The 26,184-nt window shown below is 40.7% G+C and overlaps 1 protein-coding gene across 2 annotated transcripts in view; it reads right to left on the bottom strand.

Annotated features, from left to right (window-relative positions):
- Positions 1–5,576: 5,576 nt before the first annotated feature.
- Positions 5,577–26,184, bottom strand: part of CDK19 (cyclin dependent kinase 19) — a 133,394-nt gene continuing 112,786 nt past the window's right edge. For both annotated transcript variants that reach the window (XM_080388202.1, XM_080388201.1), the window contains 7 exons: positions 25,198–25,341; positions 24,902–24,971; positions 23,622–23,694; positions 19,283–19,380; positions 17,678–17,756; positions 13,523–13,789; positions 5,577–9,865 (listed from right to left, as the gene is read on the bottom strand). In XM_080388202.1, the coding sequence (XP_080244328.1) occupies positions 9,734–9,865; positions 13,523–13,789; positions 17,678–17,756; positions 19,283–19,380; positions 23,622–23,694; positions 24,902–24,971; positions 25,198–25,341 (863 nt within the window). In that variant the 3' untranslated portion in view covers positions 5,577–9,733. The remainder of the gene's footprint in view (positions 9,866–13,522; positions 13,790–17,677; positions 17,757–19,282; positions 19,381–23,621; positions 23,695–24,901; positions 24,972–25,197; positions 25,342–26,184) is intronic.

The raw sequence follows: 26,184 nt of genomic DNA, 5'->3' as shown, positions 1-26,184 counted from the left end.
ATTGCTCCTGGGGAACGGATAATCTGCCTTCCCATCTCCACATGTGGGCCTCGTAGCTGGAGCTGCCCCGTGATGGCGTGTTGCATTCACCTCCCACCTTGCATTCATCAGCACAGCCACAACGCAGGAGGGGACGCCTGCGCTAACCCCACTGCTTCCAGACCCTCTCAGAGGACCGACTCACTCAGCAGTTTGCCAACACCCACAGCAGCAGCCCTCCGCAACAGACCGGTGCCATGGCCCGCGCAGGGCCGCCCCGGGCACAGATCGCAGGGATGGTTCTGGCGGGAGGAGGTAGGTCTGGGTCAGGGCACCGCGCTCCCCGCCAGCAGCTGTGGCGCTGGGAGCTGGTCCCGTACCCAGCTGAAGGAAGCGATCCTGTTACATGGTGGGGACGTCTGGCCCCGAACACCCTAAGCTGCGGTACGTGGTGTGAACCTGAAACCTGCTCCATGAATGCTCAGCACTGCTATGTTTAGCATGCGTAGCTATTCTGGGTACACAGGGTATCCTGTTTTCTCACTGCATGTTTGGGAAATGAATTATTCCTTAGCTCCACATTTGGATATGTGCATGACAGGAGCAAGACACAGGAAACTTGGTTAGTCTTTTTTTTTAAAAAAAAAATTAATAGGTGACGTAACTATCAACGTCACCATGGTTTTATTAGCCATGCTGGCCTCAACAAACTTAGGACATATCCTAATAATTTCAATGAGCATACTGCAAGAGTTCACCTGCCCGGCAAGATCCTGAAATCCAAAAGCAAAAGTGTGTTTTGTTTTGACATCCACACACAGCATATCCAGAGACCATCCCTGATCCCACAGAAGCAGGGATCCCCGTCGCTCTCTTGCCCCGTCCCCTCCAGTAGTATGCCATGTCGCATGCACTGGGATCTCAGTCCACACCAAGGCAAGACTGAACACTGCTATGGTGCTCTTTTGATTTCATTTTCAAGGTAGCATACAGGCTACCCAGCATCACAGACCAGTAAATTGCTGGTCTCCCCACAGTCATACGCAAAGCATCGTGAGGGAGCTAGGTAGAATACAAATGGATTACCTCAGCTCTGATACACGAGAAGCTGCAGCGATAAGGCAGCCTTGGAATAGCACAACCACTGCGTATTAATAAAAGCATGACGCATTATGACTGATATACGAGTCTGGCACGTTAGGTGGGAAAGAACATGCCTGCTTCTGATCTAGCTGGCAGGTCGTTTCTTACATCCTCCAGCATACACGATCCACTGACAAGTATTTTATAAGATTTACATTAACAAGCCACAGCTGAGCATTTCTCCACAGACAATATATGTAAATGTTATCGTACGAGACTGAGTTCTTGGAGATGAAAGCATGCGGCTACTGTGCAAATGTGATACACACCACAATCTCAGACGACTCAAATACACTTAAACAGCTCTAATATTGCTCTGGATGATAACAGGAGTTACTCATTCCTGTTTCCCAGAACTGACTGTCTCAAAGTCACAGAGGACTTCCAGCTTTCATCCAGCAGCAGCATGATGTAGAAGCAACTCTTGATAATCCCCGTTGGGACATACCCACCAGGGCGTGTTAGTAGATGTCCCCATTGTTTCTTAAATGGGTAGGGATTTATTTCTATGCTTGTGGGATACTGCAAGCTACAAGAAACTTCTAAATGTTTAAACAAAAGCTCCATTATTACCAGGGGGAGTATTTTGAAACCATAAACTATGCACATTTTCATGCGTTTATGGGTGGGTAAGACCAAAGTCTATGAACTTCTTGATATGATTGAGTGAGTCTGCTTGCTGCGTGCAGGGAATTTTATAAAGGCAACTCACTCCTGTCAACCTCACTAGGTGTACCTTCTACAGGTGCGATGCCACGCGAGCATTTCTCTTTCAAACTCAAATGTTTCCCCAAGAACTGCAGTTACCACACAAAACCATGATACGATCTGCCTGCTTGGATCTCCTCTGCTACAGTGAAAGGAGGACATCAGCAAGGGAGAAGCCTGAGCTCCTCTGGTCCCTCTTTGTTAGCAAGTCAACATTCTGAGTTTTACTGCCAAAACCAAGCTCTTGGAAACCGTCCTCCTTTCTTCTGTACCACTGCCTGAACAAGTCATACAATTAAAATAGGTTGAAAACAGAAAATCATAATTTCGCAAACTATTCATTCTACACCATATTAGATAATGGCAAGACCAACAACAGATGTTTCTGAACTGTGAAGCCTAGCAATAATAGTATGATCTGACTATTTACAATAATCTCATAGCACTATCTGTCAAACTGGAGGACTACAGAAACCTTTTGCAGTAAACCTTTAAGCTTAATTTTGCAGTTCTCTGGCTCACCTTTCAGCCAAGAAAGTTTCTTTTTAAAAGCTGATTGCTTCTCAACAGATCTGTGTGACCTAAGCTTAAAGTTCAGTGTCCACTTGTGTAAATTGTCTGCAAGACTCCAAATTGACAGTGGTGCCCCTGACCAGGTCAAGCACACAGAGTTAGAGGTCATCTTCCCCGAGCAGGGCTGCGCTGCCTTGCCCACATTAGGGTAGAAAGTATTTTGAACCATGTAAATGTTCAGAAAACCACGTTTAAATGTATTTAAAAGTTCTTTATGTTCTTCAGACACCTAAACTTGCTAGCACTAAAATAATTACAAAATCAAAAGGCTGTGCATTTCAACTCCTCCCCCCGCTCCCCCCCAGCATCCCAAGGATTTGCTATTTGTGGATGTAGGGAAGAATCTTACCAATGCAGGCTCAAATGCAGGCCACGGAAAGGACGTCTGAGCCATACATCATTAGGTAGGATCTGGCCCATAATTAAAAATTCATCTGCTGATGAAAGGTATGAAGAGTTCCTTTCTTCAGTGCTTCACATATTGGGGTTCTTATTACTTAGGCCACATGATCAGTCTGTGGAATGGAGATTGCATAAAATGCGTTATTGCTGGCTACCACATCACATCCAAGACTCAGTAACAACTACCTGATTTTTTTGTTCCTTATTTTAAAAAGCCATGTTTAAAAAATAATACAGATTCTCCTTTACTAACTTATTCATAACATTTACTGCTAGTGCAAGCAAAGCAAAACTCCATTCTGATGATGGACTGGGGCAAAGGTATCCTTTCTTCAATGACTTCAAACACCGGTTGGAAGTTTCACGTAACTTCTTACTAAGCATCATGAAAAGACATTTTAGCTAAAGGAATGTATTGCTGAATACTTTATTCAGCCATGTGTTCAGCGTCTGCGATGTACACATAAAAATTACATACTCTCACGTTTGCTGTCCTCTTCAAGATACTTCGAAGAACATGCTACAAAATAATCACAGAAACGGCCTGTTACAGTCCATACAATAATAAAAAGCTAGAAAAACTGATCCTATAGCAGTATTCCAAGGGAAGTACATTATATAAAAAATATTAGGTAGGTTGGCATTACTTTCAGACTTCAAATAACAGTAATTATTATGTTTTTAAACACCTACTCCAGATTATCTTGGATATCTGTTACATAACAACTGTGGTACTCCCACAGCAATTTCATCAGCTCAGCTATGACTGTGCACCCATCTTTCATAACTTTGCTGGTGGTTTTAATCTAGCTTGAACAACTACTGTTCTAATAAACGTTGCTGGCAAATGAAAAAATCATTGTAGTTATCATGCAATAATATTTTCTGTATTACTATAAAAATACCAAAATAAAACCAAAGTTTCTGTTTTTTCTGCAATCTTAAACAAGGGCATGAAGTTGTCTGGAATGTAAAAAAGCATTACCTACTTCTTAAAAAAATATTACAGGTAAACCATCATCAACCTTTGCTGGCTATTGGAATAATGCTTGCTCAAGTTCCATCTTTAGCTAGATTAAATCAGTACTTGGCACCGATACGATGCTTTTTGTGTTCAAACAGAAAATTGCAATTACTCCTCACACCTCCACTGCGTATCATCCAGGAGTAAGAAACGATGATATTACAGTGATTATTACCTGCATCACAGAGTGCCTGCAAGTGCCAGTCACAAAGCTACTGTATCAGGACAAAATGACTGTTCCCCTCTCAGGCAGCTTACAACGGGCGTACAAGAAGGTGATGGATGCAGATAGACTGCAGGGCGTAAGGAAACACTGGGAGTTTTCGCAGTAGGTATGACTTAGAGCACACCAGTAGCTTAAAACATTAAACTTCTGCAGACATCAAAGCCAAAGGGTTTTAATGAAGGATGCAGAAGGCACCTAGGAGGGAATTTTTCAGAGATTTATGCAACAGGTCTTCAGGAATTTGAAACAATTGGAAAGAGAGCATAAAAAAGGTTTTTTTGAAATCTAAAAATGGGCGGTTTAGAGGTTGACCTGGTGGGATGATCAGACGGAGTTAACTTAGATAACCTGAATAAGAGAGATGGGGTAACAGCAGGCTCGTGATGTGCGAGTGAGGAGAGCAGCTTTACAAGTCAAAGCAAGAGACTAATAAACAACCTACTCTGCAACTTTCTGAATGGCTGTGAAATGCAAGCTGTCTGGCTGTCAAGGACAGAAAGAGAGATGACACCATAATTCAGGTCAGTATGATGAGGCTGTATGGATTGGACTGTAAATTTTAGGACCAGGTAAGAAGAACAGTGAGAGATGCTGCAGAAGAATGAAGACTGGGACAGAACCAACATAGGACGTTTTCAGAAGGACATCCGAGTCAAGGCTGCTGACTAAGCCGAATCCCACCAACAAACAGGACAGCAGAAGCAAAAAGGAAACTATGAGGGTTATAGAGCTGGGGATGCTGTTTGTGCTGAGACTGAAGCAACAGCTCTCTATCCATGAGGTATCGAGATGCAGACTAAGTTTTTTGGCAAAAGGCTACTCTGTTCTCCCCCTTGTGCAAAAGGCACAACAGAAATGGAAACCTCTTTCTTAATGTGATTGGTAGTGCAAATCCCAACCATTCTTACCCATGCAACTGTTACGGAGAAGACAAGTGACATTTTTGGAAGAAGTTAACCGTCCATCTGTGAAACAACGGTTAGATGGAACAGAAACACACAAACTAGCAAGGCACACAAAACCCCACTTTGAAAACTCACCGATATGCTCTAGCTCATGTTTTCCATGTTGCCACCCAAAACACTTGAAATCCGCTAAGGTCCAGCAGGAGGAAAAAGAGGATGTTTAGTTTTAAAATGCAGTAAACCAGCTTGCTTTCCCCCCCCCCCCCCCCCCCCCCAGCAGACACATCTATAGGATTGTCACACAAGTAATAATGAATCTCAAGAAGGGCATCAGTGTGGCATGCCAGAGTACTTTTAAGCAGAGGGCAAAACCTAAGAGAACCACTCCACTGATTCTGTTTTCCATAAGGCTCCATTCTATTTTGATAGACACATACCCATGAATATCCTCGTGGGCATTTTAAAAGCTGTAATTTCAACTCTGAGGTTTTGCAAGCTTTGTTTTGTGTGGTGTATATCATAAACATCCTGAATATAATTACAACTGCAATTTTGTGGGCTATGTTTTCCCTCTTGGTAGCCCAAAGCCAATGTTTACAAAAACTTTTCAGCACGCTTATTTGATTTGAACTTTTTATTATTATTACAAATGTATATTATTTTATTAAAAAAATTCACACTGAAGCAAAGTCAATTCCATTTCATTACAACCAAGAATATAAAATAAATGCAATGAACTCATAGTTTAGTTTTAACAGTCATTTCAAGGGTGACATCAGGACAACTTAAAAGCAGTAAACTCTCAACTCTAGAATGAAAAACAAGTATTTTGCTTTGTGGTTTTGCTAGCCCATTGGCAGAGGCACTGCCAAATGTGGCCACCACTGATCTAGAGCGGCAAAGTTTTGTGGCAGCATGAGGCGCATACACAGTAACTTCTAATGAAAACTACAAAAATGAAAGATGCGTGCATGAAATTATTAGAAAAAAAATAACTGAATAGAGACAGGCACACTTCCACAAATAGTAAACATGGGAAAATACAACTAGAACAATTTGAAAAGTTACTACCTTACATATATAAAAAGTTCTTTAAATTGCTGTTAAAAAGGACATGTTCTGTCCAGATTTTGTGTAATACTTTTTAGTGTCTACACAAGACAAATTTTTAAAAAAATTAAATAGTATTAATTTACTACTAAATATTTAGGAGATAACAGTGCATTAAGGACTTTTTTTTTCATATAGTAATACACATCGCTCCTGTCTGGCGACATTTTTAGAAGATTACGTATGGCCTTATGTACAATACATTTATTTAATCCTAAAACAATTCTTTGCTTAATGATGTTAAAGTACCATTCCTGAAGATTATGAAGGGGAACTAAGCTTATTATGTTTATATAAAATATTATACATATTTGAACAACACTTCTAGCTTCCCACCACCCCCCCGCTATGAATGCTCTTCCCTCCCCCTCCCCAGATACAGTGTCACAGATACAGTGCAGGACTCGCAGCTTCCCCTATATTTTTCCTTCATTGTGCAGTTTGTGCTACATAAACTTCACCGATGTGGGCCAGGCTGCTCATCCCATTCACTCCCCACGTGTTTTGTTTCCTCTGAGCCACGATAGGAAAAGCTGTACTCGGTGGCCCGCTCTCCCACCAGGCGGGTGGGATGGAGAACTCTGCCGGTGTCACCTGCCTCTCTTGGTGGGGGTGTGAAACACTTTGGTGAGGGTGTAAAGGTTATGGGCAGAGACAGAGCTATGAGTACGAATGAAACTGTACAGGCAAAAAAGAACATAAAAATGACATGGTCCTGGCTTCCCACGACACACTGCATGATCCAATTCCGAAAGCAGAGCGTTTGTACCTCCCGCGATGAGCCCTGGAAAGCAAGGCTTCTTCCACTACGACTGCCACCCACCCCAGCAACGTGCGTCACGCTCCCAAGAAAAGGTGAACTATTTCACCATCAGGAAGGAACTAGAAGAGTGTGCACAGCCTACATTTTGCAGCAAACACTTTTGCTTTCATTTGCTCTCCTCCCAGTTGTGAGTTTGAAGGCAGCCAAGTAAGTCAGCTTGGCTTCTTGTGCACACAAAAGCTAGAGAGGAGCAGTGCGTGGTCATCCAGCAGACCCAACCAAGGCAGAAACACCAGTTCAGCTTAGAGAGAGGTCATGGCAGTTGCGCTAGAAGCTGGAAGCTCACTCAATTAAAGCACCCTACATTGCTGTGAAGTTTCATACTCAAAATACAGATTAACCTACACCACGATTTTGCCTTATTGGCACAAGAGTCCACCTTAATTAACCATACGGTAATAGGTCTTTCTGCCACCTCCCGACATTACATGAATTTTGATGATCAGCTGCAGGTCACAGCAGGGAGAAGAAACGTTAGGTAACTATAATGGAAAAGACAAAAAGATTTTGAGTGAACAGAAGGGTGACAAGAACAGGAGGGGACAAAAATTACTCTACCAAAGGTTAATTTCCAGAAATGTGACATTCAAGTCACCAAAATACAGAATATGTTACTTTACGGCATTGGCCAAATATCCATTAGCTCAAAGGTACCTCATCCTAACCAGTAAGAGGTGAGACATTATGGAAAGAAGTAACCCCAGACTCAATGAAATAAAATAAAGGAACAATTAAAATATGTTCTTTCAAAGAGGCTACCAGGGTATGCATAATATTTAGCATTTCAAGGGTTACACGTTGAAAGCATCCTTTGGGAGATTATTTTTCCCCAGGAATAATTTTCTCCTTCAGATTGCTTCATTTCATTTTCACCACCTTCTCACCCATTTGATGCCAAAAGCAGGTTGTAGTTGCCTTTCCAGAGAAGATGGGTGTTGTCAAACCCACATGATGGTAGATATGGCCAAAGCAAGCCAACTGCTCCCCAAAGGTATGAAAACAAATGTTTGAGGACTAAGGGGACACTAAAGGTGATTGGGAGATCAAATCCAGTAGAAAGACCTATGTGTCTAGCTGTGATGAAAAGCATTCTCCTCAGAGCAAACAGATTTACTCGCCTTGCTAGGTCTGATCACAACTTCAGGATGAATGTGTACAGGTATATACAATCTTTCTGTACAGACACAGGACAAAAGAGAACACGCTGCAGTTTAAAAGCCTGTAACATTAGCCACTTACATATAAACTCTTCTCACTTCACCTCTTCTCTGGACACCAGTTGTAGAAGCTCACTGATGTTACATTGCTAATAGTTTTCTAAATGCATTTTTCCAGGTTTTCTGCAACAAGAGCCAGCCTTATTTCTGAAGGCTGAAGGAAAAACGAAGCTGTCCCAAATTACATGTTGTGTCTCTCTGAATAACTGTGGTTGCAGAAGTTGGACAATAATCCTCTGATTATGCTTCTGAACTCTTGCTTAATTACTGGGGATTTTCTGCCAGCTACCCATCCACTTACAGTCCTTAGGCACAATCAAAACATGTTTGCTCTAGGGAAAAAGAAACATTTCAGTGCAATCAAGCCCATCTGGTGTAACTAATCTGGGTTAATCACAGCAATGTGAGGGACACAGAATATGTATTATAAACATGAAAAAGGAAAAGTCTTCAACATGCTTTTCAAACTGCACAATAATTTCTCTTAATTATTAATTCTAACATAAAAAAATGATTAAATGCATTTGTTTTCGCAAGTCGTAGTACTTCTGTCACCTTTATATTTAGAAAACTGACTCAGGAATGTGAAAGAAAGCTAAATTTATAGAACTCTCACATACATTAATCAGCTGCTTAACAGAAAAACAAGCCCATCATCCACAATCCTACTGAGACTCGAGGGCAGTAAATACATTTTCCTGACTATTTTGGTGTCCAGCCTGGGAAGACATTCCATTCTTCTGTTCCAGCAGATCCTGAAACCATCTCTTTTTTTATGTGACTGTCCTGGTTTCATTTAAAATAATGCTTAATTTAAAACTAGTCAGAGCATGATCACTGTGATTTCAAGAATTCAATGTGAATGAGTTAAGAAATATCAGCAATCTTCTGTTTGGCATTCAGTCCAGTAGCATGAAGCATATTTGTTGCTGCAGAGACTTGGGTGGGTTTTTTTCTTTTTTTCCTTTTTCTTTTTTAAATTTTCTTTCTTTTTTAAATTTTTTATTTTTAAGAGCTCGCCTGAAAACTAGACTAATAAAAACAGAATAGTAAAATACTCTGGAACAGTAAAATTTTGCTGTTCTTGACATCCATGAGCAAAACAGTAATATCCTGTGAAAATAACATAGTGCTTTAAAAAGGTGCAATATACCTGTATAGCTAAACTGGTTTGCCTAGTATAAAACTAACTATATACAAGCTTGAAAGCCTGGGAGTTCAAGATTTTAAAACTTTAAAATCCCATCAAAGAGATTGAAAAGACAGATTTATGGCAATCACTACAGCATAAGGAAGGTGCACCAGGAATCCTTCAAAATTCCAAAGGTTAAAGAAGTTAAGTGCTGGGTTCAGATCAGAAGGGTCATTAGAGTAACCACAATGGAGCACATGCAAGGGCAGGGAGGAAGGAAAACTTCACGAGAATCTCCTTTATGGCGATAAAGGGATGGGGGGCGGGGGAGGAGGGGAAAGTCTTCAGTGAGTGAAGTTTTCCTTTTGTCATCATGAACTTTGATTCTGCATCACAGTTTGTATTTTTGGTTCTCATCATTATGAACTTCATATTGCTGGAGTCTTCTGGCTTTTAGTGTGTTCCTTTCCGAGTGCAGCCTGTTAGCCCTCTCAGTACCTGTGAGACTGATGAGATTGGTGATACTGGGAGCTCTGCTGAGATGACGTGGAATAGCCCATTGTACTCTGGGACTGAGAAGATCCCTGAATGTTGCTTTGGTAACTCAGGCGTGAGCTGGAGTGCTGCAGGAAAAGAGAGCGGGATCAGAGGAATGAAAACCAGCCTGTCAGTACTATGCAGCTCAGGAAACTTCGAATCTCTCTGAAGCTCATTAAAATCTGACTGCTGGAGAAGCTGACAGTGTTACTGTTTAAGCTCCCATAAACCAAGTAATCAACCTGATATGCAATCACTTACCACAGCACACAAAATACACAAGGTCACTGGCAGACACCTAGAAATACAGCATTTACACACCCACTTTTTGAAGGAAAATAACAAGAAAGAGCAATTCCATTTCAAATTCAACTGTTTCTTTAAACTTATGGCTATCATTATTCTAGGTGCTATTAATGCAAAACCAAACGGCTGAGGCCACAAACCCTTTTTGAGATAGATAATACTACGTTACAGAGAAACAAATTATTCTGTTCCTGAGAAAAAAACCAACCAAAACCTAAGAGTTACTCGATTTATCTAAATGAAAAAATGTCCAGTAGGATAAAATAATTTAATTTCAGGTAAGCCTTTCAACCTGCTGCCTTACTACTGGACAATTGCTTAAAGATGGGCATGTGTGTGCGCGCAATAACCTAACACCTTTTCCCGAATGTTTTCTTTCCCCCTCCAGTGTCTGGGATGTTAGCTCAGCAAGCCAAATTCACAGATCACTTGTGACCTCCATCCGGCTGAATTTGCCCTTTTATTACCATATCCATTCCCTGTCCAGAATTAACAATGAGCTGCAATAATGTAAAGCTGCATAATAATGCAAGCTGCAAAATCATTTTGCATGAAAAGTACTGCTCAACAGACAGGAGACTCTCTAGCAAGGTAAACCCCACCCCAGCCCACAAGAAAGGAAAGTCTACAAAAAAACCACCCCAAAACTATTTGCAGTCAGCAAACAGTTTGTTTCCAGTCAAGTTAAATGCAGGGTCAGGCAGCCATTCAATAGAGTTCTGTTCACTGTCTAGTTGATGGTTCTACTTGGCTGCGTCAAAGGGTCATCAGCAAGACTGTGGCCAACAGCAATCATCTAGGAAAAGTGTTAAGAACCTACATCCTGATTAAATATCAGGATTATGAGTACAGAAAGACTCTGAAGAAGTTTGAGTTCTGAATGGAAATCACGTGGAGACAGTGGGTCTGTAAGAATACCACATCCTCCGCAGATGAAGAACCTGCTCAGCGGAGGCAATACCCCAGTCAGGGGTCTCATCTAGCCACTGGATCCCAACCAGGAGAGCTATGAAAACCTCCTGACAGCTTTTCACTGGTATGGTGAAGAGCAGGAACCTAAAGTTCAGGCAGCATAAAACACTTCTGCCCTTTCTTTCTGTACATAGCTTTACAATTTTAAATAAATTGTGTAACACTAAACCCTAAAACTATCCCATTACTTTTTCTGTGTTCTGTCTAAAGTAGGAATATGGAAGTTGTTTTCAAGGTGAAGCAGAGTGAGGCTGAAGAGAGAGAGAGAGATAGCGATCCAGTCTTGCAGACCTCTGTGTATCAGTATAATAACAATATAACTAATAGTTGCACGTAGTAACTTCACCTGTTTGTGAGGGTCAGTTTGGAAGATAACAGCTCAGCACGCTGGCTTTGGAAGAGATGTCTCCCAGCGGTACGTATGCTGTTACGGTATGTAACCAGATTATGCTTGGCCTGCATGGTTAGATTGTTAACAGAGCATCTGAAACCTGGAATTTGTCTCAAAATTCTGCAAGTTTTTGCAACTTCTAACAGAAAAGAACAAGAATTGTGATAAATACCATGACTTTACAGGAACTTGTTCTGGATGAAAACCATCAGCTCACCATGCTAAGCCAAACACCCAAGGTCACTTAAGGAATGCTCAGTAAAATTCAACAAGGAATTCAGGCTGACATTTGTGGAAGCAATGTATGTTGAGGTTGGTGAACTGTAAAAAAATTTCAACTGAGACTTTAGATCACAAGCTAAATGAAACTCAAAGCAAAGGGAATCTTCCTTTTACTTCTGAATAAGATATAATGGATTAAAATTAATGCCATAAGACTACAAGAATGCATTAACTTGCCCATGCTTATTTTTGTTCCACAGAAGAGAATTTGTTTTTAATGAAGTCAGACTTGGACAAATTGCAGACATTCCTTTCTGGAACAGAAGACAGTCAGCTAGAATTTAAGGGCAGATAGCCAAAGGCAAGTGTAAAAACGGATAATCAGACCATACAACTTAGTGAGTGACATAAGGGAAACAGATCATCGCTTTGATGCCTGTGCTGTTAAAATTTAGAAGGAAAGAGCCATAGGGGGCGGAAAAAAAAATAATAATCTAACAATGTGAAAAAAACTTATATTTAAACTGCTAGCGACTTGTAAGGAGGAATTTTGCCAACAATTTGGAGAGTTGTATATGGATTCTATAGTGGATATCATCAAATGCAGCACACCAGTCCTCAAAATACAGACCAAAACAGGGCAGCCATAAATACTGTGTAGTCAAGACAGCTACAGTGATCTGTCCAGGCCTCAAGCCTGTCTGGAACTTTTCAAAAAAGAAACCTAGTTGTCTTTACCCTTAAATTGCCCTCAATGCCTTCATGATCATTTGTAATTAAGAGTAAAACAGAAACGGGAGAAAAATGTCTGGCACTGAGAAATCAATTGTCTATGGAGAAGGTCTGGAGGGATAAGTCAAGGCAACTCCAGAGCTGGGTTTTTAAAAAGTTAGTTAATTTAAGTTTAAAGCAGCCTGAAATGACCATTTGCTAAGGTGGGAGCCTCTCAAATGCTAGCAGCACACAGAATCTCTAACATCTTTTAAAATCTACCTTTAATAGATACCTTTTTTTTATTCTGCTTTCAACTTATTACTGTCCCAGCAAGTATAAGCTCACAAGTACTGAAGATCCTGGTAAATTCAATGCTTTCTATATTTAGTGTAAGCCACGTTTTTCAGTGGAAAATGTAATTCTAGTAAGCAAAACAAGTATGCAAATCCAAAAATAATTCAGTGATACTGCTTTTACTTATGAATGCTACTGTACTGGAAAACATGAAATCTATTCAACTCCGGTCACAACACAATGCGTCTCTCTGTGCCCTACTTCAGCATGAATCATACCGATGGAACTGAAGTATCATTCCTGTGCTAACGTGCATTTGTTCTTTAACATTAGAAGTAGACTTAGCAAGATACTAGAATAAACTACAGAATCACTCCGTGCATGTGATGACATGGGGTAAAATGAAGCAGGAACCAAATGAGAGTGCCTGTTCTAACTTCTGCTTCTCACATGGGATTTAATACTGTCAAGAGCCAAGTATCCTGAAACTGATCTAATGGAGCATTTACATGCATGAAATAGTTCCACTGGCTTCAGTAAGATTACTCTCAAACACACAGTTAAGCATATATTTATGTGCTTTCCTGGAGTGTACTAGTCCTCAACACTTCACAGGGTGCAGCAGATACAACAGGTACCGGTACTCTGCTGAAAACTACTAATCACAGAATAAAACTTTTTTAGTTTAAACCTTTAACCCCACATTTTTATCTAATATACCATAGCATGCCTGCTCAGGTTACATGAGAAATTCATTAAAACATGATCTGCTCTTGCAGCGGGGAAGGGGGGAAATGATATTTTGGCCCTAGCGTATCAGAAGCAGCAAAAACTCAAGAGATACCTGATAATCTGAAGGCATGACAGGCCCGCCTGAGTTAGCGCCTGAAGGCCCTATGCGTGGTTTCTTGTTTGGAGGCACCTGGTTGAGGCTGGAGTCCTGGCTGTGCTGGAGCCCTGCGCCCGCGCCCCCTCCTCCCGCGCCAGCACCCCCGGCTGTCCCGTTGGTCTGGGCGCTGTTCTGCTGCTGCGGCTGTGGCTGCGGCGGCGCTGCCTGTGGCTGCTGCTGAGGTGCTGTTTGCTGCTGATGTTGGTTCTGCTGCTGTTGATTCTAGGGGAAGAAGCAACACAACACGGTCACTTGCTCTGAACTAGTTTGTGAGCTTTGTGGAGCTGTCAGCCCCGGCACCGTGGTGCCTGTGGAGAAGGGGGCAGGCCCACCAGCTTGATGGGAAAACACAGCAAAGCTGTGTGTCAGGAGAAATGTGTCCTCAGTACACGCCTGCATGCTTTGTGGGGGTATCTCATTTGTGGTCGTTTTGCTTTTTTAACAAAGCAAGCTAGACTAAAGCTGGAAGGACAGTCTAGTGCCTCCTACAGCTAGCCAAGCGCTCCAAGAGGGCTATGGAAGGAACCGTTTATAAAACAGTAATCACCAGATGAACTGAATCAAACCCTCCAGAATTTCACTAGTGCTCAGCAGCAGACGTTAACCACAGTAAATTATTTTAAGTGCTTCAACAACCTTGTTCACTCAGAATCAAACCCACTTTTCAAACTTTCACAAGTGACATTACAGTAACCTGAAGGAGGCTGGCAGCATTACTACCAGAAAAGTAAGCAAATTAAGACCAGAGAAATGATGTAATTTCTTCCAGGTTGTGAGGAAATTCTGTGGCAGAACCAGGAACAGGTTTCATTACTGTTTTGCTCTCCTGTGCTTTTAAGTACCTTGTAAAGACCAGTATACTGGGAATATGGGCCAGCACGGTGTGCTATGTATAGGGTCAGAAAATCTTACTGAAATAGCAGAAAAGTGGAAATTGACCAGAGACAAACAGTTGAAGACAAAAGAGGAGCGAACAGCTGAAGGAAGAATCTGGCAAGGGAAGGAGAAAACCAGCACAGGAAGAGAAGCCAAACAATTAAGATGACACTGGGACGCAGCAGGAAGAGAGACAAAGAGAGAGAAGTGCCACAAAAGGAAGAAAAAAATTAAGGAGAACACGAGAGCAAAAGACATTGTACTCTTATGGCTTCAGCGGGCTACAGACTAAAGAGAGTATGAGGGAACTGGAAGGAACGTTAGAAAACAGCAGAGTGCAGCTCTGCCCTCTCTAGTTAAGAGAACCACATGGAAAGCCCACTCATTTGTCTGCTTTTGAGTACCAGGGATGGCTCCTCCATCAGAGCACTAAAGCACATAAAAGAATTGCAAAGAAAAGTGATTTCACTCTAAATCTGAGGTATGTCCCTTGTTCATCATGAAAAAAACCAAACTACAATTGTCATGGCTTGAATTAAAAAACCTTACTACCCTCTCCCCCAGTATACTGTAGGGAACATTTCAGGATAGTCTTTTTTTTCTAGAATATCTGCTTATATAATTATCAAAGCTTTAGTATGGTAGCCTTTTATAAAAAACATTTTAATAGTTTCTCAGAAATCATGACAACCAGTTGCCGCTAGCAGAAAATTCTTGATGCCCCCAATCACTAAAAGGCATTTAGTTACCTCAGATAAATGACATGAAAGATCTGTATCTATGCTATTCATCACAACGGCCTCCTAAGATAAAGTCAGAGGAAATCTGCAATGATGTCTTCATTTAAGATTACAAAGAAGTGTTGCATCTTCAAGGACTTAGAAGTGGCTTGCATTTCCATTTCACATTTAGCAAAACCAACGATGTATCCTCCTGCTTGTAGTCCTCAAATCCCATCTCAGTCAGATTCTCTTTCCCAGGAGATTTAAACTTCAAAAATTTTAGAAGTTACTAGCTTGTAAAAACGAATTGTTAAGAAGCAATTTATCTTTTCGTAATGGTTTGAGCTTCACTTATGAAAACAAACACCAATAACTAAGGCGGTATTTGTGCTAGAATTCTGAAATTTGTGTTTTTACAGAGGTGTTTGGATGCAATGAAGTGGTTGCTACTGTGAGAGCTGAAAACCTGAAATTTTGTTATGTGTAAACAAATCTTGCAGGAAATCTCACAAATAAAGACAACAGTTTATCCTAGGTCCCGTGTTTCACACTTTGGATATTAGCACAAAATGTACCTGATTACTCTGAACTTGCTCTTCTGTGCAGCTACTACTGCTACTGCCTGGGCAGAGACTGAGATCCCCCCTGTCAGACTGTGGCTGGGGTCTAGCTGTACCACCTTAGTGCACAGAACCAGCTTACATCAGCAAAAAATTGTCCTCAGGTCTAGTTCATGGTGATTCCTAAATGAATAAACTTGTTGAAGGTCTACAGTTAGGAACATATTATCATGTGTCATCTCTCAGGCACAAATTACCAAAATTAAATTCCAGTACTACCTAGAAATGAATCCCCAGCAGAAACTTGCCTAACAAAATCTGAAGGAGAAAAGAATCTTCTTATTTTGTTTTACAAATGCTCATTTTAGCTTTGCTGACTAACAACTAACAATTTCAAAGAACGGATGCTTATGTTAGAGGTTATTCAACTCAGATGCAAGATCCAAATAAACAAACACTGAGAACTCCTCTGGGTTTCCAAAGGACTATACAGATATATACGGTTTTATAAACAAACCAGAAACTAACACTTTTTTTAAAAAAAAATCCTTTCACTTGCAACAACATCATAAAGAAACAAAACATGGCACAGATCCAAATTTCAGAGACGTGCTTTACCTTCACATTTCCTACACTGTGGGAACACATTCAATGAGTAATGTGTGACTTATGTTACCTAAATGGGCTAAAAAAAAAAAAAGAATAATTTGGAGCGTGCATAAATACGTGACTGTCCCCAACAACCTCAAAGACTATTTAAATAATGGCTATTTTGAATATAAACATGCCAGTGTTTCCCCCCCAACACTCCCAGGAAAAAGACAGATATTTACTTTTAAATGCACTGACTTAACAAAAGCCAAAGTCATTTTAATTCATAAGGTTTGTTCTTGTTTTTGAAGCTGTGAGAGCTGAAGCAATGCTAGTAACTAAATTACAACCAAATCAGTACCAGGACTTCAATTGTATTTTTGCTTAGGTGTCTGTTTCCTCTTTTTGATAAAAATATCTGGACGCAAAAGTCCAGGATGTTTCCACTTGTTCTCAGCACAGAATAATCAACAGTATCTGTTCTGAAACCAAAATTTGTGGTCTGAAATGTGTCGTGATAGGCATACTTTTAAACTCAGCTAGCTTCTCGTGTTATACAGAAAATCTGTTTTCTTCACATTTTGCTAGCTATACATTACTGTTGGTGTCTCACTGTACACTTCCAAGCAAAAATAACAAGCTGTTTCATACACTATAGCGCCATTGTCCAGACTTCACACCGTGATGGGACAATCACTGTGGTCACACAGCAAAGTTAAGCTACACACACAAAGCAGGTCAGATTATGTTACAAACACACCAAAACTTACTGTGCACACAAACAAGTTCTTGCCCATGTGTATGGGGCTATGGGAAAGAGCGTACTCAGAGCAGATTGTCACTACCAGAAAAGTTCATGCTCCTTATTACTCCTTTTTCTGAGTGCCCTTAAAACATGATCAGGAAATTGTGTGCAGATGGATGAAATGTTCTGATGTAGTGCCAGAAGTAAGCTGCCACTATTTATTTGAGACCCTGACAGCCGTCTGCTTTCAAATGGCTGGGTGTATGCCAGCCACACAATAGAAATGCCACTCCTTTCACGTGGTCATAATGTGTTTTCATCATGCGGTGCAGGAGGAGGTAGCAAGGTCCCCTTGGAATGATGGCAGCTGAAAGCAAGCTAAACAATCCATCCAGCTCATTGCCCACAGGTTAGGGCAAACTGCTGGTGATACCACCTGAGAGACCCCAAAGTCATCTGATACTTCTAACCTGTCTGGGAAGCAGTTTTAAGAGAGCGTTGCCGGAAAACATGTTTTCAGTTAACTCTTCACCTTTCATTAGTTTTCATTTGGTAGCACCATGACTCTATCTTACTGCATACTTAAAAGAAAGAAAGAAAAACGTGTTTGTTATACCTTATCCCCTTTCTCTTCAGGTTCATCTTCATTGAGGAATTCTCTTTTAGGATATGGAATCTGACAGCCAGCAAATACACTGAAACACAGTAAACAGTCCACAGATATGTACATATGACATACAGTTACTTAATGCTATATTAAAAACAAGGGAATATAACACAATTTAATTTCTTGTATTTCATGACCCCCGTTTCCATAAGTGAGTGTCAGTGTGAGCACCCAAGACAGCAGCAGATACCAGCAGCTAGGTGCTGATCACATCAGACCTCTTTGCTGTTGGCACGAGGTCATTATTTAGAAATCATGGCGTGGTTGAACATGCCCAAATGCCAGAACGACCACTTGTTGATCCAGATGGCAAAATGAACAAATACAGTGTCAGAGGTTCCACAACGCCTAGTTGGAACATGCGTGGCTCACTGAATAAAGGGCCTGATCCGAAGAGTATTAAAGTCTTATGAGCCCATGTTGGCTTACAGCAGCCTTCAACGTATTTGCCAATCACAACTGCAGTTACTTTCAATTAGCTTCTCAGGTCTTGTTTAGAGAAAAAAAGATAGCTTTCAAATTCAGCTGGTTAATGGGACCTGGAACATTCCTTAACGTTTATGGCAGAGACTTTACCATAATGTTATCCTGTAATCCGTGGGGAGCTACAGGTATACACAGGATAGTATCAGATAAACACTAAATAGAAGATTACTGGTAGATCTTGACCAGTATCCATTTCTTCAGATTTCTGTGTCAGCATTCAGAATACAATCAATGTGATGTGATTTTTTTTAAAGTGTGTAAACAGTTCCTAACCTAGCTACTATGTAATGTTTGGCCTATCCAAACAGAAAAAGAAACAAAAAAACCCCAACTAGTCTCAACTAGACTCTTTCGCACTCCAGTGGCTGTTCCCTCCTTTTAGTGTTGCCTGCTAGCTGAGGAAGCAGTGAAAGCAAAGGTGGAAGTGTCTCTGCATCCAGCTCCCACAAATCATAGTGCTACGAACGACCATGCTTCTGGAAACTGGGATCAGAAACTGGAAGAGGAAAGTCTGCCATTAGGAACTGAGTATTTGATTTTTTCATTACAATAATTTATATATATATAAAATCTGTACTCTCAAGCCTTCTGAACAAGGGACCTGTGGGATTTTAGGCAGTCATGGATCTCTCCTCATACTGTTGCTCTGTGCAAGAAGGCACAGGAAGGGGCTGTAGGCCAGAGAAGTGTCCTAGTCCTAGGAAGAGGCACAATGAAGCCAGGCAATGGAGAACAGAGCTCTGTGAGGCTGTGTAAGGCAGAACAGAACAGGGCACAGATTGATTATCCACATACTGCAATAATATTATCACACTAGCTTTGGTAGTACGTTCAGAATTACAGCACTAGTGTGGTGCTGGGTTATTGTCCACGACCACTCAGTTCTGGCACCAGTAGATACAGACATTTCAGTACTACGTTAATAATTTCTGCTGAGCGTGCCTGAGCCACTACTTCTTATGGATACAGGCAGAAAGCTGTGAATTTTTCAGCTGTCCTCTCATTTCAGGGATTAGCACTTAGCAGAAGGAAGATACCCCTGAAGAGTGCGGAAGAGGGAATACATACTCTGATGTAGGCAGAGGATCCTCTTGAAAGTAGGGGTCCTGCAAAGCCTGCTCTGAGGTAATTCGCTTTGTAGGGTCCATAGTGAGAAGCTTCTGAAGCTGCAAAGCATAACATTAAGAATAACAAAAAGCTTATCAAACTATCATTTTTCCAACTATGAGTTAAATATCTTGGATTGTGGACTGTTAAATTATTTGTGCCTTGCCCAGACAAGCCTAAGTTAGCATTGCTTGTTCAGTGAAGTTCCCAAGAACTAGAATGCACATCCATCAAAGCACTATGGCTGTGAAGCACTTCTCATGTAAGAAATACATTAAAGTGTATCAGGCAATATTAACTGCTAAGGCTGGACCACTGTGCTAAAGCAACACTAAATCCAGCTATTAAGGTTCATAAAGCATCATTTCTAAATAATGGTGTTTTGTTGTGGCACATGTATAGCTTTTATACTGTTCTGTACTGCTGACACAACAGGAAAAAGGTGTCAGAAGAGACTGAACACGACCAGGACTCTCCATATCGCTTTAGGGAGGGAAACAATAAATCTTCATTTCTCACACTGGCGGCATTCCAGAGCCAGAGCACTCAGCCGCTCATGCAACTCCCAATCCCACTCTAATTGGTATTGAAATGAGAAAGAGGAGGAGAAGACCCTTCCTAGTAACCTTTCTTCCTTGCCAGGAGGAAAGCAATAATAAATTTATTAGCTAAAATGCTGTTGACTGCAGCAGGCTATAAAAGAGGATTACAATACATTAGTAGTATAAAACAGGAATTATAGGCATAACATACATTTTAAATAGTTATTTATCACATTCTGATAAACTCACAGTAAGAAATTTGGGTGCTCAAATTACATCATACAGTATCCTGCTCTCACAAAATCCTCTCTTAATTCAACAGTGAAAATAAAATTTCTTCTACAAAGGGCATCTTAGTTCAAACACTAGCTTCCAGGCCTCCAACAAATATTCCCTGGATAGTCAACAAAAGAGTATGATTTTGGTGTGGGTGTTTGGGGCTTTTTTTTCCAATAAATAAAAAATCTGATATACAACTCTATATTCTATATATATGGGGTACTGTAAAAAGCCTCAGGAAAAGCACTCATCCTCATCAAGAAAGATGATTCCTTGTATTTCCTTTCTCAATAGTTGTAGTTAACCCTACCTTGTAGATGAGGTCTCATAAAATTGTCTGTACTCCTGCCACTTCCTTCCCATCTCTCCTTACTCCAATACTTTATGGGCTGTGGACCTCAACAGACTGACAACACAACAAAGGGCCATTTGGGCTGTCTCTCTATCTATCAGTTCATTTGTAACCAGCTCCTGAACAGATTCCTGCCGCTTGTCCAGAAATACACCTCAAGATGGTCCTGCATTGCACACACCTGGAAAGTTTGCATGGCACACTAATTTAACCATGTTTTGTGTTATCAGATAACCCTTAACCCTACGTTTCCTGCATACCTTAAGAAATTCAACTTCTAACGTGCTGTTGGCTCTCTACACAGTGGCCTCACACGCTACAATAAATATAGACAACGGTTTTGGTATTCAGTATCTTTATTTCATGTCACCATTTCTCCTACATGCAAAATTTTTGTCAGTTTTAGTGGCTTGTGACACCATTTCAGGTGATGCAAATTTCTTCCCCCCAGTTCCTCTACAGTGGACAGGGACAAACACTAATGTTCTGTATAAAGCCACTCCTGGTCTTCAGCACCAGATGACGTCATTGACAGAAGAGTACAGGACATCAGGCTCTGCCCGCTGGCCTCCTTCCTCTGAACTGGTTGCTGCAGTACTGCTCAAAAGAAAGCTCCTCCAGCTTCCTGCCATACAGCACTGTCATCACAAACTGCCTCCGAACATGACCTGTATTCTTTGTCATTCAAAGATAGAGCTAATGAACTGCAGCAGATCTAAAGATACCTTGGACTTTTTAATGATCTGCTCATTCCCTCAGTAATCCCACTCCACTGCTGAGGACATCATCAGTTTGCCCATTCCAGGTGATACCACAGACATGACTCCAAACGAGATATCCTGCCTATCACTGATACTACTCTAAAACAACTTTTGTTGACAAAGTCTAGTTTTCTGTAGCTTCTGATGCTTCTAGGAAAGTGAATAAAAAATGCCTGGGCACAATTTGCCTTCAGGGCAGCAGCTGCTAACAGAAACTAGAAAGCCTGTGAGACTGGACTTCATCACCAGTCTCATACTTCTCAGCAGCTCTCGAGATTGCTTGCTCTCAGGCTCTACGGGCCTGACACAACAGCTATAAATACTATTCTTGTAACCTTTCCAGGACAGCAAGAACAGAAGCCTTTTCCTGGATGAAAACCATTCTGCCCTTCATGTAGACATTATCACGCAATGTCAATCAGCAGAGTGGCACAATATTATCCTCTGTCACAAGTCACTTGCTATCTTGCACCGGTCTACTTGGTGCCATATTTTCCCTATCCGCCACACTTTCTGTACTCAGCACAAATTCTTGACCAATGAAGGTTACAAAGTAGATGTCTTCAGAGGTCACCTTGCAAGACAGATGTTACCTCAAAAAATAAAACATAACTACTTTGGATATGAACAAGGAGTTTTAGGGAGTCTCCTTCAGAATACATGTATCTCCAAGCTCATTAGCAAACACATCTCTAATCTCTTGATTTGGGAGAGCAATGCACACCATTCCTTCAAGATCTGCTGTTTTTCAGGATCTTTCATAAGACAAGGCAGGCAGGTATCGAACCTCTTTGCTGTAGCATGGCTGTGGCAATTTAGGTACATGGACCTCCTCAGTGCAGCAATGAGGTATCAAGAAGGTTGTCCATGTTCCTGGGCATTGTTATCCAGAGTTCTGGGAGACTGATCTGTTTGAGACCAGCCTCCATCTCTGTGGCTGATGACTAAGCTGTCCTTATTCATCCCTGATTATGAACAGTGAGAAAGATTTGACTAAGAGAACTCAACTTGCTAAGTCTTCATGATGTTCAGAAAGAGCCCTTTGACTTCTGGAAATCATAGGGGAATACGTAGGCAGACACCAATCTATTTGTATGGTTACCTTTTAATAACCTTGTCTCACTCTATCATGACAAGCTTCTTTGTTTATATATATAAACCCCCATATATAATATGCCATAGGAGTGGCAAAATATGGTTAGTTTTGTGTTCTTTAGAGATCTGCTTAATATTTCCCCCCTGAAAAGTAGCCTACCCTCCTAAGATGACTCTCAACCTAAGTGTTCATAGCCTTGATGAATTAGCCACATAACTGACAGCAACCCATGTGCTGCTTTGCCATTCCACCACGCTTTCTGGTGGGCCCCACCTTTAGTAGAAAAACAGGGAAATTCAGGTGCTAACTAACAATGTCTCTACTACAATTGTCATCTTTTCAGTTAGATTCTTCCTCCAGATGACTCCGATGTCTGCCCAGTAAGCTGAGTTTAAGAAATTTTAATTACTTTTTCTTGAGGTCTCACACTTCCTATGTGAATGCTTCCCTTCCACCCACTTGGGACCAGCCTGTCCTGTTTCCACCTCTATTTGTGTCATCAGCCAGCAGCTACTAACAAGTCAAAGAGCAAGCGTTTGCCAGGACCTAAAGAGAGGACTGCTATGCTGAATCCATAACTGAAAACAGACCACTAGAACTCAAGCTGCACTAAGAGCCTCATTACAGAGACCCCTTGTTCACAGGAGTAGCAAAATCACTCTGAACTTCATTCCTAAATTCAGACAGCACTGTGTCATCGCAGAGGCATCCAGAAACGATGCCATACTAGACAGAGCAATCCTTTATTCACCTACAATGAACGACTCAACTAGGTAACCAGCAAATACGTGTTTAGGGATACTGTTTGGCATCACCCACAGAACAGAGGTGACTGTTATCAGAGGGAAGAAAAAGAGGGGGGGAAAAATTACTAAAGGAAGTAATTAAATTTCGCCTTTCCTCTAACCTTTCTTCACAAAACTCTTTAGCTCTTGGGAGCCCTTTAGCTCTCTGAAACAACACAGAATCAAGGGATATACAATACTCACTATCCTATTTGTACAGCAGAACTAAGGGTAAGGCTGGGTATACCAAGTACCTTCCTGATCTTAATTAGGTAAGACCTTCAGATCTTCAATACAAGCAGTTTAAGCACACCCTCAGCATGAAGGTATATGAAGAAAACACATCTCAAAAATGTCCAGTTAGTGATAAATAGCTTTCTTTTAACATCAGCATTCATTAGAATGAGATAGAAGAACAGACATATGTATTACCATAATAAATGCATTTCATTCCTATCATCAGTGATTTTTCAAGTTGTACCTACCAAAAGAAAAACTTTGCTGTCAGGCTTGACTTTGTGTTTCTCCATGTATTTTATGAGGCTACTATTGGCATATCTGAAAAATACAGTTAAACAAAGACATTTCTGAAATAATAAAGCATTAAGACTATGCAACCATACCAAGTGATCACAAGAACATTTACCAGCCCTTAATAGGCAAACTCTAAAAAACCCTGCTATCAGAAAACATGTCAGATATCTCTCTAGCAGTTGCACATATACAGTGTGTTTTTCACTAACAGGAGTAGTATCAACTGTGTACAGATTATTTCCATGGAACATGCAACTTTTGCAGTGTATAGATAAGCTGTTCACATGGGCATATGACAGAAAGAAACTCAACCTGAGGTTTATAGGCTACCTTTCTGAAGCAACTCTGCCACAGAAAGCATACAGCAGATTGTAACAGCACAATAGCTATCAAGTTGTTTCCAGCTGCAATTTAGTAGAGCATTTCATTTAGCGTTCTGTCTTACCAACCCCAACCTGCAGCAAACCATATAGCCCTTACAGTTCCCAAGCTCAAAAATGTCCCAGATAAATATGACCTGTGCCTTGCCTTTAATCTACAAATCCAGAGGTTATCTATAGCTATTTTCAAAATTAAGAAGCTTTGTGCACAGATAAGCTTCCTATCCTGTCTAAAGCCAGCGTAAAGAATCCACAGCAGAGCTGGTAACAGCATCCAAAACTCCCGAATCCATGTCCTCTGCCTTACAACTGAGTCTGTGTTGCTACTTAGACCCTCTGATCTACCACCACCACTAGACTAATTTAGCCAAAGCACCAGGAAACACTAAAAGTGGAAAATTCTCAGATCCCAGGTAGGCTTTGTATCACGACCCTCAAACATGTTACCTTCCATATATAAAATTCTTCCCACAACTTTACTGTCTCTATATATCTGCTGGTCAAAAAGACCAGGGAAGTGCTTCCCTATTCTTTCTCACACAAAATGAATTATCTGGAACAGCTTATACAAGTGGTTTAAGCAAGCTCATTTGTCTGTGCCTCCCACAGATTAAATGGCACTTACGATGACCCCTTCTAGAGCAATGAGGAGGCTACTCAGCTGATGCTTTTAACAAGCAGCTGAGGAAGAGAACATCATTCAAGCAAAACAGCTAAGTCAAACAGGACAGCTGCCGCACTGTTGGAACCCAAACACTCCAAAATCCTCTCCCCAAGAAGTCAGAGGATAGGAGCCAGTTACTGCCTATCTGCCACATTCACTGAATTATTGTTGCGTTATCATCACTTACGTTGTTCTCCTAAAATCTTTCTGAAGAGTTGGATATTCTGGCATCTTCCTTATGTCTTCCCAATCTTTATCTTTGGTAGAAGGGAAAAGGAGAAGCATTTACAATTCTGAAAGCGTAGGTTAAAGTAATACACATGAAGAAATAACTACAGTAGTTATTATTATATACAGCATTTCCAAATCCATCAGATTGACAGCTTGTACCTATACAAACGACGTCATTTCCTTTATATATAAAAAAAACCCCAACAACAACTCAGTAGCATTATGCCCGATGCTTTAATGAAAATAAATTACCTGCAGGGAATCCCATTACGCTGAAAATGCGATCTAGCTGATCATGATGAAAAGGATTACTTGTTTTGATGTCCTCCTGACGACAGTGAAATATAGGTTCCGAAGTCAACAGTTCAGCAAATATGCAGCCAATTGCCCAAATATCTAAAAAAGGAGAATAATGCATGCAAATTGTACTTCATCACTCTGTTTTTTGTTTCTGTACAATTTCTCAACAACCTGTATAACCACGGTAAGATAAAATATCTCACAGTATAATTACATACAGTACTTTAAAAATAAAGCATTCATATAATACAGAAAAAGGGTCAAATCTGGAGATACAGGGATTTTTTGATCAAAATGAGAATCTCCACATTCTGTTTCAAGTTGTACACTGGCAGTCCAGCACTTAATATATTCACAGTTATGGTAGAAACCTACACAGCATTTGCTGATGACATAGCTTAAAGGGCATTCAACTGACCATTCAAACCAAACCATAAACCCCGCCCCCCCATAAAGATACATTGAAACAAAGGTTCTATCACACGTTTCAGAACAATTCCAAACAAATAATTGATAACCTAATAAATACTAAGAAGGAAATGACTAATGACTCATATGTTTAGCCAAATAGTGCAAGCTAGTTAAAATAGAGAAACAAGATCCTATTTTCAATGAAGAGTAGGAAAGTGATTACCAAACTTAAAAAAAACTAACAAACCCCCTACTTGACAACTAACGCCCACTAGAATACTGGAACTGTCTCATCTACATCTCATGTACATACAGAAAACAGCAGCATGATATACTAACATTTTAATGAAAGAAAACAACCTCTGTTTTATAAATTCCTTATTAATATGCTTTTCAAAATTAAATCTATTGTGGACAAGAACATTAGTTTCATTTGCAGGAGAAGAAATGTCTAGATTACATGTATTTGTTCCAGTTACTATCACCACCCATCTTAGTGTTCTGTATGATCCAACGCTTTATTATGCA

This window comes from Falco punctatus (assembly GCF_963210335.1).
Source record: "Falco punctatus genome assembly, chromosome: 5".
NCBI lineage: Eukaryota > Metazoa > Chordata > Aves > Falconiformes > Falconidae > Falco > Falco punctatus.
This window is presented reverse-complemented; position numbering and strand designations above follow the sequence as displayed.